The 17671-nt window shown below is 40.1% G+C and overlaps 2 protein-coding genes across 5 annotated transcripts in view; both read left to right on the top strand.

Moving 5' to 3' along the window:
• Nucleotides 1-2209, top strand: part of LOC115007273 (uncharacterized) — a 6277-nt gene extending 4068 nt beyond the window's left edge. For all 4 annotated transcript variants that reach the window (XM_029430069.1, XM_029430071.1, XM_029430070.1 and 1 more), the window contains one exon: nucleotides 1364-2209. In XM_029430069.1, coding sequence (XP_029285929.1) covers nucleotides 1364-1530 — 167 coding nt within the window. In that variant the 3' untranslated portion in view covers nucleotides 1531-2209. The remainder of the gene's footprint in view (nucleotides 1-1363) is intronic.
• Nucleotides 2210-2507: 298 nt separating this feature from the next.
• LOC115007550 (semaphorin-4E) lies at nucleotides 2508-16844 on the top strand. The gene is made up of 14 exons (XM_029430481.1): nucleotides 2508-2665; nucleotides 8085-8456; nucleotides 8998-9140; nucleotides 10083-10145; nucleotides 10514-10612; nucleotides 12147-12246; nucleotides 12561-12671; nucleotides 12867-13018; nucleotides 13166-13338; nucleotides 13545-13701; nucleotides 13810-14032; nucleotides 14556-14671; nucleotides 14836-15052; nucleotides 15330-16844. Exons 2-14 carry the CDS (start codon nucleotides 8348-8350, stop codon nucleotides 16091-16093), a joined length of 2427 nt encoding a protein of 808 aa, XP_029286341.1. The 5' UTR covers nucleotides 2508-2665; nucleotides 8085-8347; the 3' UTR covers nucleotides 16094-16844.
• Nucleotides 16845-17671: the final 827 nt, after the last annotated feature.

Raw genomic sequence — 17671 nt, 5'->3', positions numbered from 1 at the left:
ATGGAGCACTTAGAAGTAGGACAGAAGCTTCATCCTATCGACAAACAGATCCTGTCATGCATGCCACAAGGTTATTTTGTGTTTGTGCATGAAGTACAGCAGGACATGAGTATTTCTACAATAGATTCTAAGTTATATAAAACGTGTGTTGGTGTATTTTACATTATAGTATGTTGTAAGGTGCCGGGACAGGAAATGTGCACACGGACAGAGAGAAGCCTGTAAATGTGGACCTTTTCTTGAAACTGATATTTGTGTGATGGATACTTTTCAGTTGGCTACGCAGGATATTCAAAAGTACTATTTGTGTTTCTATACGTAACGTCTCAGTGTCTGAGTCTACGTCTCAGTTGGAAATGAAACATAGACATTTCAGTGGACTAGCATATCGAGACAGTTCTTTTATCATTTGACCGTCTTCACAATGAAGAGGAATTTCAATTTGGTGACATTAATGCAATCATCAATCATATATTTTGACTGAGTGACAACTTCTTACAGGACACATTACGTGCCTTGCTGCAGAGCACGAGTTGTTTGTGGTGTTTGCACTTCGTGCTTTGAAAATATGAGAACAGTGACACAGAAAATGTGCTGAAGCAACTGTTATGTAAAGAGGGGGTTATAGTTACGGCCAGTGTGTGTGTGTGTGTGTGTGTGTGTGTGTGTGTGTGTGTGTGTGTGTGTGTGTGTGTGTGTGTGTGTGTGTGTGTCTGACATTTCCTTTAATTGGTTTCCAAAGAAGAATTTACTAAATGTACAATGTGTAAACCAATCATGGTGAATGGCCACATATCCTGTTTCAACCCACACAATTCGTGGTAAATGCAGTGACAAAGTGATAGAAATGGGTCTATTTGTCATCTTAATTTGATATCCAACCACTCAACTAAAGGTTTTAGACTTGATTATATTTAAGGATGGTGCCTAATTGTAAATACAAATAAAATAAAACTAATAACCAGGAAAATTGCAAGATATTTGATTCAAGTCACTGGGTTTTCTGAGAAGTAAATGACCTTCTTTACAATTTAATCCAAAATATAATGAGACAATTTCCCTCCCATTTACACAGTCAGGGTCAAACTTTATTTTACTTTTTATCTTTTTTAGCCAGAATACAGTTCTTCTCTCTTCAAAGAAAATGTTCAATGTTCAAAATTTAAATTTAAATTAATCTTTAAGTCCCATTAAGGGGGAACAGAGTACATCTTTTCTGAAGGTGATTTGGTCGAGAGAAGCATCATAAAAGTAAAAATGTAATTTAGATGTATACTATATTGGTGAATATATTAATTCAATGGAGGGTATTCATGCAGCCTAACTACTGAAATTCATCCAGTTTTTGCTTCTCTTAACGCAGGAGAAGAACCTATCTATGTAAACTCTCGTCATGTGGCCAGCAAACAGTCTTCACCTCGGCCAGGGTTGCCCGGGGACAACCTGAAAATGGTTTCTTCCTCCCAAAACCTCCACAACCCGAGTCCAGGCCAGGGATACCACAAAGACAAGCGGAGATTCAAACAGTGAGGAAGTCATGGACCTCATAAATCGACTCATCATATCTTTAAAAAGAAAAGATATTATGTGCCACTAGATGGCAGAAGGTGGATACTGTCAATGGGTAAATTCAAAATGTTCTTTTTTTATTTTATTTGTTCTATTTCAGCCTTTCTATAGTAAATAAGCACAACGTGGATTTTTTGTATGAATTATAGAGATTGGGAGTGACATGTTGATGTTTTTATCAGCTTTGTGCTTATTGTTAGAGTTTATATTAAAATGGTAAGATGCAGGTTTTGTAATATCTTGAATGTTAGTATATGATATTGATAGGTATCCTATTCTGTCATATTATCATTTTAATTTTGCATTTTTAATACACATCAATAATAAATAAATAAGTCAAAATCAAGGGAACATTAATATTATTTTTCAGATCCAACTGATTTCCTTTTGTATTATTATTTTAAACTTTGAATGTATTGTTGGTGCAAGCTTTTCCTTTAAACTTGAAATGTGTATGTTATTGTATGTATTTCTTCTCAGGTATTTCCTGTAAAATAGATATTATAAGCCACTAGATGGCAGAAGGTAATTGCTTTCTGCTTTTGTCAATGGGTAAATAATGTTTGTTTTATTTCCACTGGTAATATTTGAATATGTTGCCAACAGTAGCTTTAGTATGATAATAAAAAAGAATATAGTATGTTTTTCTTTAATCACCTATGTGCTTGTTGTTATAGATTATATTTCAAAAATATACAAATCAAAAGATGCTGAAAATGCATGTTGTGTTGTACAGTTTAATATCTTGATTGTTACTATATGACATATCACAATCGTGCATTTAAACGTGGGATTGTAGTTACACATCAAAACTAAAACAAAGATCAAAATCAAATAAAAAATCCACAAAAAAACAACAACATTATTTTGCGGTTACAACTGATTGGCTGACACTTTGACGAAAAGGTACAATCAAAAGTCACATGATCAGGCACTGCCTACCGCTGCGCGCTGCCAGATAATCGCTCCCTGCAGGAATTAGATGTGGAGTGGACGTTACAGGTGGAGCTGAGCGCGTCGAGCCGGAGCCAAGACCAGAAAAAACAGCAGCAGTCTCAACATTTTCGGATGTAGATCCTCATTATCTGAACTCCTGGTGAGTCTGACACGAGCCGCTGTTGAGACTTATTGGCTTTGTTTGTGCGCAGGTTTTATTTTCTCCCACAGGCTTATTATTTTCCACTGAGCTCGAGCTGGCTGTGGGAATTGGATTGGCAACCTGTGGGGTTGAGAGGTGCACACACACTGTAACTTCTATGTCTTATCTAAGATTATAGGATATATCTAATAATAGCAGCTGGAAGCTAGACTAAGCAGTAGTAGGATATGCGTTTAGGCTGACGGGCAAAACGCTTCCCCACCGCAGACCGTGACAACAAGAGAAACTTGCTGGTGAAGCTTCAGGGCAAGTGTCAAAGCAACGGTTAAAATGCTTAGAAACCACAAGCCAGACAGTGTTCATAAAGCAGGTGTTCTCCATTTAAAAAACATTTAGTTTAAAATGTGCAAACCTACTAAAAAAGTAACAGTTTAAACATGTAGAAATGACCCAGGATATATTTTTGTGTACTATGTTTGGAGTAAAAGTCTATACAACTACATCAGTAATTCACCAACAGAAAGTCTTAACATGTTTGCAGTGGGACTGAATTCAACTGAATGGTATGTTAACCTGATATTCAAGAGGGTACAGCTTTATGGATGCAGAGAATTAAAGCACATGATATGTGTGGCTGAGGGAACAGAGGATATACTAAGTGCTGTCGGTGCACTTGCTCAGGGGATTGCCCAATTGTAGCTGTCATACAGCGCTGCACACTGCTGCACCACAAATAATAATACACTGGAACTCAGTGGTCTGAGCTGGAGATGATGCCTTTGTGTTTCACTGTACGTGCACACCAATGCATGACCAGTTATCAAATGCCTCCAAAAGCTAAGAAAGCTTCTCCCCTCAAATTATTCAGACTCCAAAACTCACTGGATGTTCAATGAACTCCTGCTTTATGTTGGTTTACATGTCAACCAGCAACACAACAGCTTTGCGTGCCAAAGTTGTCCCACACAGGTAAAACACAATCTGTTTATAAATCGTACATCACTGACGCACATGTTAAATATAAACCAGTGTGCTACTGCTGCTCTTGATGCACTGAACACACACATGAAGGATTTGTTTGACGCCGCCTTCTAGGGCTGCAGCTAATGATTATTTTCATTATCGATTATTTTCTCGATTAATTGTTGGATTTATAAAATGTCAGAAAATAATCTAAGGGGATGTCTTTAAATGTCTTAAATGCATATTCTGCCATTTTTGCATGTAAGGATATTTGATATTTGATAACACAGCAGGTTCTCCAGACAGCTGTTTTATGGTTGTGTATGGCGCATGAAAGGCTGACGTCATAGTATTTTTAGGATTGTTTTTTGATAGCTGTATATCTGGTGCTTCCATGATTGTCTTGCCATTTTTCTACCAATAAAAAGTAGCAATCATGCGTCTTTATTCCAGCTTCTCCAGTGTGAGGATTTGCTGCTTTTGTCTATTATTGTAAAGTGAATATCTTGTTTTGGAGATCTCAACCTGGGCTTTAGGGATTATGGTGGTCGATTTTCACAATATGTTTTTGACATTTTATAAACTAAGCGATCAAGAAAATTATCACAAAATGGATACATATTGGATTTATTGTTAGTTGAAACCCTGGTTTTAATTCTATGTAGTTGGACAAAACAATGAGTCATTAAATCCCTGGTTTTGATTTCAAATGAAAAGTGCTCACCACATTTTGTTTTGTTGAGTGTTCCCGTCTGTCAGTGAACTTGTCACACAACACAGGTAGAGCAGGCAGAGATGTTCGGGTGTTCATATTTTCCTTTTGTGCCTAAGCTCCTGCTGAGACTTGCCTGGATGTGCGTTTCTCTGTGTGTATACGTGCGTTCAAGCGTGCACATACACTCAACCAGACTTGTCTCATCAATGACAAGTCATTTGTCAGAGCAGCGATCTTATTGAACAGGTTGTTGCTTTTTTATTTTGTTGTTTGCTTGGTTATCCTTTAGCTTAATGATGCTTGTGGTGACATGCTTGAGAACTCCACACACTGCATGTTTTGTTTTTTTTAAAGTATTGTTTTCAGCTAATTACAACTCTCCTGTACATCCAAACAAAAGGTGGCAAGCCACTGTCATTATGATAAAAAAGAATGGTTTGTTTTAGCCATCTGAGCTTGCAAAAACATAACCCGTTGCTGAACTGGGGTGTGTTTTCCAGTGAGTCTGCAACACAAGGAGTGTCAAAGGTGAGCAGCCTCCCACAACCGGTTTCCTGTTCAGGCCCCAGTGTTGGAATATCACAGCCAGCCCACCAGCCGGCCTGCCAGTGGGTCACTCGGCATACGCTGGAAAACACACACACACACACACTGGCAACAACTCAGCCAGTGATTCAACCAGGATTGAACCTGTAGACCAGTTAGTCAGCCAGTCAGGTTAATCGGTTACAGCCGGAGGAGGCCTCGCCCATTATCACACTAGTCATACAAATGAAGACGCTCGCTAGAGCCCAGGCCTACGCAGTCACAGCTCCAGCTGTCTGACTCTTCACAGCTTTTTGGATTTGTTATGACTCACAGTGATGACAACAGTGCACCTGTCTGTGCACGTTTCAGATGCTGCCGTGTGGAAGTTTTCCTTTGTACGCAGCACATAGTCGTAGTGAATATCCATTGTGGAGTATTGTAGATACGGTGGAAGCTGCAGCTATAAATATCCTCATGCTTCAAGAGGTTTGAGTGTTTGGAGATTCTGCTGGAGGGCTTCTTCAACGTATTGTACAAGTTCATGTGCAGCCTTTGAACCCACAGTTCACGAGTAGAAACCCACAGTGCTAATCTTTTTTTTAAGGATTTCTGCTTTGCCTAAAGGTACATGTAGGAGATACATTTTCACATTTGCATCTGGAGATGTATTGAAACTATTTTAGTCACACTCTTGTTGTTTGTTCTCAGAAGCTCATCTTCCCTGATGCTGACTTTGTGCTTCAAATGTCAACATGACAATGTGTCATAGTGCTCTACATTGTATGCAGATACTGTACAATTCTTTTCTCATACGCAACATTATTAAGTATTCCTCTTTTTATATTACAATGCATGTGTCACTGGGTAATGTATTCGCGCTACAGGTTTTGCTGGCTGTACAGGAAGCAGCATCAATCCCCGATAAACTAAATACATAAATGGATTTTTACACCAGTATTTCACAACATACCCTTTGCCTCAGTGCAGCTAATTTGATGGTGGTTTATTATTATGTTGGTACTTAAAGAGATGATGTTAAACTTCAAAGGTTAATTAATAATGTAAGAATCTGTTGTACACAACCTGCTGAATTCCACAAGCCTTTAGGAATGACTTTATTAATAAAGGTGTGTGTGATTAATAAAAGGTCATAAGCCACTTTATGCCATCAAGTCTGCAGCTATTAATGCTAGGGCGCCATTAACAAATGGACACACAGTTAGCAACTAGCTGGTGAAGATAGTGGAGCGTTCAGCAGATAAAGAGACACATTTTTCCTGTTGAGTCGGCCTGAACATACCTGAAGTAGAGTAAATATTTGTCTTGTGTTTATCAGGTGGCCGGACACACAAATGAATGGTAATGTTGTTCAGTGGATGTGTTTGCCAAATTCTTCAGCATTATTTAACGTTAGAAATCTCATACTAAGAAAAGACTGATTTCTTTTTTAAATTTAAATTAAGTAACTTGACAGACTAAATGTAAGGGTCTTATTCTATAAGAAAAGCAGCTCTGTGCGACACACACACACTGGTCACATGTTGACCAGTGTGACCATGGATAAAAAAAAAGTTAGGGAAAAGAGGGACAACTGCTGCTTCTATTGTTAAAGCCATACCTGCCTGTCTGCAGTGTTTGGAAGTATTTGTCAAACGCTGTGAAAAAACAGCTTGCAATCATTTCATACAGCTGTGGCTCTCAATCTACAGCCCCCCCCCTCCCCTCACAGCCGTAGGGGAAAAGTATGCAAGACGTCTACGCTCTGACAACAGCAGTCCTATACATGCAGCAGCTTGTCCCGCTGTGTTTCAAGTAACAACAAGGTGGGAGCATGGCAGTTTGTTGCAAAACGCACATTCAAAACTGAGGTTGTTCAGAGGCACAAGGGAGCGAGCGCATGGCTGTCTCTAGAGGAAATTTGGATGCTGTCATTTTGGTTTCTGTCAACAGCCCAGAACTCTGTGGTGTGTGTCTCAAAGGATGCATCTCTGTGAAATCTGCTGTATTTTTTTTCTCTGCAGGCTTTAAATCTAAACAAAGCTTGCAAAGCAGCTGCGTGGTGCGGCTGCTTTTTGAGCAGTGTGCACCAAAAAAAGATAAGAGTATAGTTTTTACCTTGCGAGTCTGCTCTTAAGTATGCTTTGTGTGTTATTCTGAGAGAAAAAGGTGCCTTGATGAATTTTGAATGAGGCTGCACGGCGCAGTCAGTCAAAACACAAAGAGATACGCCAAAGAAGTGGTAGGTCTCAATTCAGCATGAATCCCAGAGTAGGTATGGAGCACTAAAGCAGTTGTGATCTGCATGCATGCCCAAACCTGAGCTGATCCCCCTTTTGCCACGTGAACCCCGCTGAGCCCAGAGGAAGCAGGTTCTTATCAGGGAGGAGGACAGGAAGAGACAGAGAGTGAAGGAGGAAGAGAGGGTGGGGGTCGATGGGCAGCATGGCAGAATTTCACTTAACACCAATTTCCTCTGTGAAGTTTACAGTTATGACTTTTCATAGTTATGACTAAGTGGTGCTAGACTTCCCTGATGTAACAACGTGGATATATTTGTCCCTGTTTTGTATACCATATGTGTTTTTGACAACTATACTTAAAAAATTCTAACCAGAATTTCCATCAGAGAGCTTCTGATACAAATTTGAGTGAACTTGGGACTTCCTAAGGACATTTACCAGCAAGGGAGGGCCTGCTGTTGAGTTGCATTATGGGAATTGTAGGATCCAGTGGACTGGCCTCATACGGTTCACTGAAAGTCAGGATTTTCTTGGTTGATTTTGACCGTTCTGGTTTTAATCAGTCTCTTGTGAGTTCCCCATCTTAATGAAAGTGTAACGCTAAATTGCTGGCGAGCCCCTTTTTAAGAGGCAGGATTTTCTTGTGGTGACAGTACTTTGCTGAAAGATCTGAATAATCATCTTTTTTGATAATTAAATTAGGTAAATAACTGTTGGCAGACCACCATCACATTCACTGCATACAAGCACTGTTAAAAAGATGGGACATTGGTATACATAATAATAAAGTATACCACATTATATAATAAATAATAAGGTTTAGGAGGCAAACCAGCGGCCATTTTCATTCGTGAAGTTAATCCATCTTTGAATGTATAGCTAATTTCCAGTCTTATCGTTAAAGTAAGTCTTTTCATGTCATGGGTCTCTTTAATAATTTAATGCTTTGATGTTTTCATATCTTTCCTAGAGGTGGGCACCATTAAGATGATTTCCTCCAGCATCCCTCGCCAGTAGCTGGGCAGCATGGCTTCTGCTCCTCCTTCCAGAGAGGACACTAGTAGCTCATTAGCACTGCGCTGGAGGCTAACGCCGACATAGATACTCTCCGACCGGCGGTGTAACAACAGCAACATCTGGACTGAGACCATGTTCTGTCTCTGATCGGGTGTTTCGGTGGCAGAGCTGGACTGTGCAGCTCTTCCACACTTAGACACACCTGGACTCTGAGCCATGTCTCTTCTCTCAGCTCTGAGCATCGTCTGTGGATTGATGCTCCATGTTTCATTTAGTGCACTCAACAATCACTACTGTGTCCCACGAATGACTGTCCCCTACCAGAGTAAGTCATAAGTTCTCAATGTCACGGCATATTCTTACTGTGTTGTACTGGGATCGACGAGTAAATACCAGAAGTTGTTTTTTAAATATTTTAACCAGGATGTGAACAAGGAGCGTAACTGAAAAGGGATAGTTGTATGAGATACTTATCCATAGTCAGTGTATTAGCTATGGTAGATAGCTGTCGGCTTGACCCCAGTTTGGAGAAACGGACAGGAGAACCAGCACGAAAGCTGAGCAACTTACTGCTGTGGACGGGCCAGCTGCAAAACGTAGTTTAGCCACGTAAAAAGATCCATTTTACAATTTTAGAAATACTGTAGGTAATACACTGACTATGAATAAGAACCCCATACAACCCTACTTCAAACAATCCGAACTATCCTTTAAACTACTAAACTAGTTTTTGTGCTGGCTGAGACAAGCTTATAAAATTTCAATGAATTTGCATTTAGTTTTTGCTGTGGGAGCATTTTCCCCACTGCACAGCAGAGTCACGGCACCTAAAATGTTGAAAGTAATGCAGATGCTCTCCTTTTTAGACGAGCTGAAGTTGTTCAACGAAGAGGGGATCTTCAACTACTCCACTATGTTAATAAGAGACGACCTGGGTGTGCTGCTGCTGGGGGCCAGAGAGGCTGTATATGCTCTGGACATAAACAACGTCTCAGTCAGAAAGGCTGCGGTAAGAAGAGATTCATACAAAAGAAATCTGTTTACAAAATGTGCAGGTCTGGCACACTGTAGGGATCAGCTGTTTTCAGTTTGAAGCTGTTGTAAAATAAGCGATGAACACACACAGGGCCTGCAGAACAGTTGCATATTAACATGCAAATTCTCTTTTGCTAGAATAAAAATATATAATTTAATTATTTATTGCAACAATTATGATATATTAGGGTGGTTTAAGGCATTTCAGCAAATAATCAGTAAGCCACTCAAGGCAGGACTGGATTATATCCGTGGTTAGGGTTACCTAAATATTTTAGTTTATATTTCTATATTTCTTTCTCTGTGGATGTGAGTAATAAGCACTTCACTTTAAGATTTTCTCCCTCAGTATGTCTGATAAGGAGCATTTTTGGAGGCTGACAAAGTGAAAGTATCCAGTATTTCAGACAGTTGCAATAGAAGTATATATGTTTTGCTTTCTTATACCTTTAATCAGTTTATGACCACTCAGACTTATCTTTGTCACAAGAACATTTCATAATCAGTTCCTGCCTGCAGTACGTGTATTCTTTGTATTTCTTTATCTGCCCTCTTTCTCTATTTTGAGGGTGTATTTTGGCTGAAGGTATTACGTTGTGTAATGAACTGCTCTCACAGCCAGTATAACACTGTACACATTTGCATGAGAATTTGGATGAATAATGGTCTTGTTGAACTTTAGACAGTGGTCTGGTGATTCATAATTGTGGTTACACAGCTAACAGTCACAACCGAAGAGGGATTGGTGTCCCAGCCTGCAGGTACTCCCTTCCAGAGTGTACTGACGGGTCTTGACGTTAGATAAATAGATGTGTGTGTGAGGGTAAACGGGCTACAGCTCCACTGCTGTACTGTGGGTTGGTTGCGACACCGTTGCTTTGTGCTTTGACAAGACACTTTCCCTTTGTTGATGCAGGTGTATTGGCGAGTTACCGAGGAGAAGCAGAGGGAGTGCACGTACAAAGGAAAACATGCTGAGGTTTGTGTAATGTCTTTCGAAACAGAGCTTGCATACACTAACTTTTACTTCTAGGGTAAGGATACAGCCTTAAAGGATGACTGTTGACTGAAAGCAGTTTGCTCCAACATGCAGTTTATCTCTGTGCATTTGTAAATCATTCATATCTTTACACAGAACTCTCTTTGAAGGGATTTGCTTATAGCTGCGTCCAGAATATCCAAATAAAGGCACAAGAAGAAAATACATGTACACAGCCTTGACCTTTTGGTCACCAGCTCAACCCCACACAGCCAGTGCAGTCATGTGTAGGTGGCATGTTTGTGTTTTTCGCGGCTGAACTAACAAAGTTCTGACCTTGGCATTCTCTCCGCTGGATTTTGTTGCAGGTGGAATGCCGCAACTACATTCGAACCCTGCACAGAGTGAATGCCACTACGATGTATGTGTGTGGCACAAATGCTTTTAGCCCCACCTGTGATTACATGGTAAGTAAACTGTAGAATATGTAGTTAGTTTAAATAGTTTCTGTCGGCAGAGTCTCTGTTTATTAGCGGAAGAGTCTGAGTCATTCAAATCATTTGCTAAATGTTTTCCTTTACTTGTGATTATAAACCCACGATGAATCCCACTAATGATAGTTACACTTCTTTAAAGTTCCCATGCAATCAAAATAGATGTTTAATGTTTCGCCAGTTTCTTGGCCAACGATGACAAAATGAACTGAAGAATAAAAACGGGTTACAAATGTATAGTTTAATCGTCTCAGTGAAAACAGCTGGTCACTTTTGTTTTTGTTTTAAATAGAGCTTTTGTTGGGGACTATGTTAAGTTGCGCAATTATACACATATAACTGGTTCTCTAGTGAGTGTTTACCGCACCAGGAGGGTGCATGTGGGACCGACTCAAAGTAAACCGCGTTCATCGCTAAAAAGAGGAACGTGTCACTCAGTACAACAGTGAGGCTCTTTGATGTGTTTTCAATATTTTTTTGGCAACAGTCAAACACTGTGGCACACAGGAATAAGCAAAATCAACCTTTTGATACACAACACCTTCATTGTTTGTTTTTGGCTTTTCACAGCATCTGTTTATAATAAGAAATATATAAAATATAACCTGATTTATCCTTTAAAGGATTAACGATTGATGGTTTAATAGTGCAGTTAATTAAGAAAAGTCATATCCTCTTCTCTGTTAAACAGAGTCAACATATTTTCTCAGCCAGAAGTGGTATTAGGTATACTTCCTTCTTCTAATATGCTTCTTGGTTTAGAATAAAAAATCTAAAAATAAAAAGCATGAATGAGGACTGCGCCTCCCAAAAGCATCACAACACAATAACCTAAACTTTATAAAAACATTATGTTTACTTTACAGAATGATCGATCTCAATATTTATTTATTTTTTATTGAGTTTCATTGAGAATCATAAAATATCAAAAGTAATTCATCAACATAAAGGACGAATCAAGACATCTACAGCCAGATGGGCCGGCCTCCAAGTCATTTAAAATTCCTTTAAATGCATCCAGAGAGACCAGTTTCTAAAGACTAGGGGTATTTTGCAAGTAGAGGGAGCAGCTTACTTAAACAACCTTTTCTTAATTCAGTCCTGGCTTTAGGGACAGATAGTAGGAATAACATCCTATACATTTGTGAAGGATATAAATCTGTAGGTAAGATAAAAGCAGATAGCCTTATAAATAAGAATATGCCAGTGGTGAAGTCTACGGGTGGACAAGGCAGATCATCCGACCCGAGCATAGACAGAACAACGGTCAGCCTCTGCAAGATACCATTTGGACAAGAATACAAAACAATAGCTGAGTTGAGTGTTGGAGATCAATCTAAAAATGTGTTGTATATGTGTTATACTTATAGTAATAACGTAAAGTTAAAGGGCTAAAACATGGGAACCACTTCAGTCCTGTGTCCCAGCACTGTGTCTGAATAACATGGCCCCGTTTTCCTTTCTTTTCGCTCCCTTAACAAGTCTTTCTTTCCCTTGTTTCCGACAGACATTTGTTAAGGGACAGCTGAGGCTGGAGGGAAAGCAGGAGGAGGGAAAGGGGAAATGTCCTTTTGATCCCTTCCAGAGATACTCCTCCCTTATGGTCGGTGAGTGTCTGAGTCAGGTTTGCTGCCAACAGGAACAAAGCGCAGAATACTGCTGAACGTTCAAAGTGCACCAACAGAAAAGCTCAGTGAAAGATAACTGTGTGCAAATTTCACCAGCCACGAGACCTGAGCACCAAATGAATTACAGATATCACCCAATATCTTTGCTAGTGATACCTGCTCACTCTACATATATACTAATTAGAAAAAGCCACTTGTCTCAGTAGTAGGCATATGAATGAGATATTGTTCCAACTTGATATGAATAATGGATTTCCAGGATTCTTTCTTCACCTCTTGTTCCTGTCCAACAGGAAATGACCTGTATTCTGCTACATCAATCAACTTCTTGGGCTCTGAGCCGGTGGTTCTGCGCAGCTCGGACTTGGCTCTCCGCACTGAGTTTAAGAGCTCCTGGCTCAGTGGTGAGTTCCTGCTATGCAAAAATGGGTCATTTAAAGTTGTATTTAATGATATGCATAGTTTAGAGGGAATATACTGCAGCAACATTTATGAATGATGACGTATGTATTTAGATATCCTTTAATGTGACTGAGGCAACATCTTTTAGATTTTTCTGCACTTTTCCTAAGCGCTAACTTCGTGTTTTATGATTTCAGAGCCAAACTTTGTCTACATGGACTTTGTGGGTGAGAGTTTTGATACTCTTGATGGCGATGATGACAAGGTGTACATGTTCTTCAGCGAGAACGCCATGGAGTACGACTTCTACAGCAAAGTTGCAGTGTCTCGAGTGGCCCGTGTCTGCAAGGTATCACTAAGTACTCAATAAAAACGAGACATTAGGAGAGAGTAGGTTTAATTACATTGCTAGTTGTGTTTGGCCTCACGCTCTCTCTCTGTTAAGAGGAGTATCTGCAGAAGTGCACATGACAGAGCGCTCTGTCTCTGTGTTTAGGGGGATATGGGCGGCCAGCGGACACTGCAGAGGAAATGGACGTCGTTCCTGAAAGCTCGTCTGGATTGTTCCCTCCCTGAACCCAGCCTGCCCCCCATTGTCCAGGATGTCTTCCTGCTGAAGGACAAGGACTGGAGGAAGAGCGTCTTCTACGCTGTCTTTACTCCGCAGTCGTAAGTACTCGCAATCAAATCCTGTAGTTTTAAGGGAGGGTGTTGATGTGCAGCAAGATGAGCGGTCAATGTGGGAGAATTACACAATTACACAATCACTGGTCAAAACAAAACAAAAACTTAATTTAGCAGTTGATATTTTTAATATATTAAAGTATTTTCCCGCCGTTTTCTTGACTAAATGTGTTTTGATTGTGTGTTTCCAGGGGCTTGTCCCAGGTGTCTGCGGTATGTGCATATAGTGTGTCTGCCATTCGAGATATTTTCAATGAGGGCAAGTTTAAGACACCGGTCGCTGTGGAGACATCTCACATCAAGTGGGTGATGTACACTGGAGAGGTGCCAGTCCCCAGACCAGGAGCGGTGAGTCTGAAGACTTTGTAAAATCCCGAAGTGATTCTGGATTTTAAAGCGTACAAGGGAAATTTAGAAAAACACACAATTCTGAATAGAAGTTTTTTTTTATTTCAGTGCATCAATAGTGTGGCACGTAAAATGGGGATGAATCGCTCTCTGGACCTTCCTGACAAAACCCTCCAGTTCATCAGAGACCGCCCCCTCATGGACGAGGCGGTTCGCCCGCTGACAGGAGGGCCGCTGCTGGTCAAGAGGGGAGCTTTGCTGACTCGGATCGTCGTGGACAGTGTGTTGGCGCTGGACGGACAGAGATATGCCGTCATGTTCATTGGCACTGGTAAATTATGCGATATGTGTAAAAATAAATAAAATAAATAGTAAATTTGCAATTACCGTACACAAATGTATTATTTTATACCCTATATTTGAATTTCTCCACTATTTTATGTCTTAGATTCTCTTTTTTTAATCTGATGTGATTTCCTTTTGATACATCTTTAATGAGCACAGTTAGATGGAGCCTGAGATCTAAGAGTTTCATTGCCATCAACAGCTTCTCTGAAACTGTTATGTACATGACAATAAAGAACTTTAAACTATAAACAGAACTGATGTTTCGGGGCTGCTAGATAACGAGCTGAGTATTTCTCAATAACAGCATTTTCAGTTAAAGTAAAAAAAGAAAAAGCACCTGATCGATGTGCGTCTCATCCTTTTTATTACGCCTTTAAAGCCACAACATTTGTTTAATCAGTACCTTTTAAGACACACATTCCATATGAGTAATGAGTTAAAACATGTCTTTGTGAAATGCACTTATTAAGTGGGTATTAAATTGTCCTTTTTTTGTTTCCTGGTAGAAAACGGTTACATCCAGAAGGCTGTCAACAACGCAGGAGAGATGTTCATTATTGAGGAAATTCAACTGTACGAAACCCCCGTGCCTATTAGCATCCTCCGCCTCTCATCCGGCAAGGTAACTCCTAACAGGTTCAACATAGTGGCAATATAGTTTGTTAGCTCATCATCATCATCATCATCATAATAGGTTATAGTCAAGTTTTTCTTGGCAAATATTGTACAATAAGCTTCGGTCTGAATTTGTGTTGTGTGTGTGTGTGTGTGTGTGTGCAAACATAGGGACAACTGTACGCAGGTTCAGAGTTTGGTGCTATCCAGATGCCGGTCAGTAACTGCAGCCGCTATGACACTTGTGTGGACTGCATCGTGGCCAGGGATCCTTACTGTGCCTGGGACTCCACCACAGAGCAGTGCTCCTCAGTCTACAGCGTATCATCTGCAAAGACTGCAATACAAAGTCTGAAGGAGGCAGACGTCACACAATGTCCTCAGCCAGGTACGTTTACAACGCGTTGTTTGCATGCGTTACTGGGAAGACTTGTTGTAAGAAGCAGCATCCCAGCAGTCTTATTCATTAGTATGCAGGGAGACCAACCTTAATATGTGTGTCTTCAATTCAATTCAAATGTATTTGTATAGCACCAAAGCAGTGCTTTACATAAATACAAAAAAACGCAAAAATGTGCATCTATACATTTATACATACATATATAGATACACATAAAAAACATATACATACTGTACAAACAAGAATACTATGTCTCTGTTTTTAGATCCAGTAGCAGCTGTGGACTTCACCCTAGTTCCAGGGAACAACATCCAGCTGCCTTGCCAGCTCCACTCCAACTTGGCACAGGTCCTGTGGCGATTCTCTCACCAAACACTTCACTCCAACAGCAAATACTACATCTACAGCGGGGGCCTTCTCATCCTGAGGGCCTCTGAATCGGACGCAGGCTTGTACACATGTGACTCAGTAGAGCTAATCAACGGCAGAGCGTACAACCGGACTGTGGCGGTTTATCAGTTGCAGCTCTACTCTCGCGCAGGAGTGGGGGACAACACTACTCCTGGCAATGAGGTGACAAATTCCTCAAATTCTACTTACAATGTGAATACAGCTACACCGGAGCTGGAGCCAAACCTGACCAACAAGGAACCGTTGAAGCCCGAGAACCAAAGTGACACCAGCAAGGTAACTCGTTTAGAGGTGGCTGTGACTCTGCTGTCGCTGCTTAGTCTCTCCCTGTTGGGGGTCATATTTTGGATCTGGAATAAAGGACGTTGGGAATGCTTAAAATTTGCAAAGCGCACCAGTGAAAGCGAGGCGAAGAGGCAGTCAGCCGAATACATGCACATCCAGAACAGAACTTCAGAGATAAAGCTCCTGGGGCCTGAGTCTGGGAGACCTTGCAGTGCCAATAATAATCACTCTGCTGTTGACTTCAAAGGGAACGGGGAGCACCACTTCACACCTATGGCCAACATTTCAAGTCTGGACGGTCTGGGATACATAAATGATGAGTCAGAGATTTGACTCTGCTGAGATATACAATTCAGTCCAAGGCCGATTACACTAATTATCTTCCTGTAAGTGCGCTACTTTAGAAAAAGTGTTCACATTATAAATGCTTTTGATCGGTGTTTTCTTCTTGGCAAATTCCAACACTGTTTCTCATTTCCGTACTCTGACTGACTGGGCAGCTGATGTTCACTGAAGACGTTTCAGGATTTCTGGTGGAATTTTCACTCCAGGATAAAGTAGAAAAGTACATTTTGTTTTATGTATGTATTTTTGTATAATGAAAAGTGATGAATACACACTGTAATATATTGTGTACAGGGAAGAGCATTTTTTTTTTTGACTATTTATTTGTTGCAATGAAGTTTTTATTTCAGCAATCATAAAAACCTGTGATATAAGTCTTGTAAATAGCAACAATGAACAAGTAGCAAAAACTTTGACCTCTAAATTTTCAGACATTTCATTTTATGGACTCTTTATTTAAGACAACATTCAGTCAGAGAGCATACTGTCCAGTCTTCGGCTGGGTTAATGTGACACAGAGTGAAATTGCATAATAAAAACACAAGATTATTTCACTCTCGTAAATGTTTTATCGTCATTGAGAGTGAACTAGTGTCATTGAGATGTACAAGTGTGGGTGTCAGTAAATCAACTCTTTGCATCAGAGACACAGCACAGATAAGAATTTTTTTTTTTTTTGCTGTCAAACTTTGGAAAATACAGCCCTTTGTTCATAATAAAAAAAAAAACTTTATTGGGAGTTTGACGTGTGTCTAGCTGTCAGTAATGATTTCCCTCTCACAAAACTGAAAAATGTATTTGAAAGCTCAACTGACATGCTTGTTGTTGTTTCCAACAGATACTCCTGTGGGTTGTGTGGCAGTATATCAACAAAAAAACACACACACACACGCAACCGACTTCACAGTTACCTCAGACCTGTTTGTTTTTGTCGAAAAAGACCAAACAAAATTACAGGAAAGTAGCATGAACGTGCTCTGTGTTTTTCACACTGTCATTATCAACAGCGCTCGGAGACAGCATCTCAAACGAGTACTGTACAATATGAAAGGGTTGAAGTGGGGCTCTGCTCAATTATTCAGCAGTGCAGTTTCAGTAAGCTTTCATGAACAGAATTAAAGTTATATATTGATCTCATCAGGCGATGAATTAATAAAATATTGCCAAGACGGTTGTTTAAAAAAAAAGAGCTCTCGTGCTTAGCGTGGGCATATTTACACTGGGGAATAAAACAAACCACTCACCAAATATTGTTTTAGGTTTCTTCGTCTACAAAAAAAGCCAGTGAGCTCATACTGAGTTGTTTATAACTTTCAGAAAACACTTTTTATGTTTTAGCTGCCCTCCTGTTCATCAGCCCTACTTTTCCTCCCAAGATTTAATGAGCTCTTACTTTTAGTTCAGGCTGTCTTATAGTTACGGCTCACAGGCTTTTTTTTTTTTTTTATCCCGCGTACAGTTTCTTTGAACATTTCTGAATAAATCGACAAAAAATACGACAGCAGCATCTCTATTTTACACAGCAAAGTGGGCACGAAAAGGGATAAACAGACACATGGGCCATGT

This window comes from Cottoperca gobio, chromosome 4, assembly GCF_900634415.1.
Source record: "Cottoperca gobio chromosome 4, fCotGob3.1, whole genome shotgun sequence".
Classification (NCBI taxonomy): domain Eukaryota; kingdom Metazoa; phylum Chordata; class Actinopteri; order Perciformes; family Bovichtidae; genus Cottoperca; species Cottoperca gobio.
The sequence above is the reverse complement of the archived record's forward strand: the minus strand, read 5'-3'. Positions and strand labels throughout refer to the sequence as shown.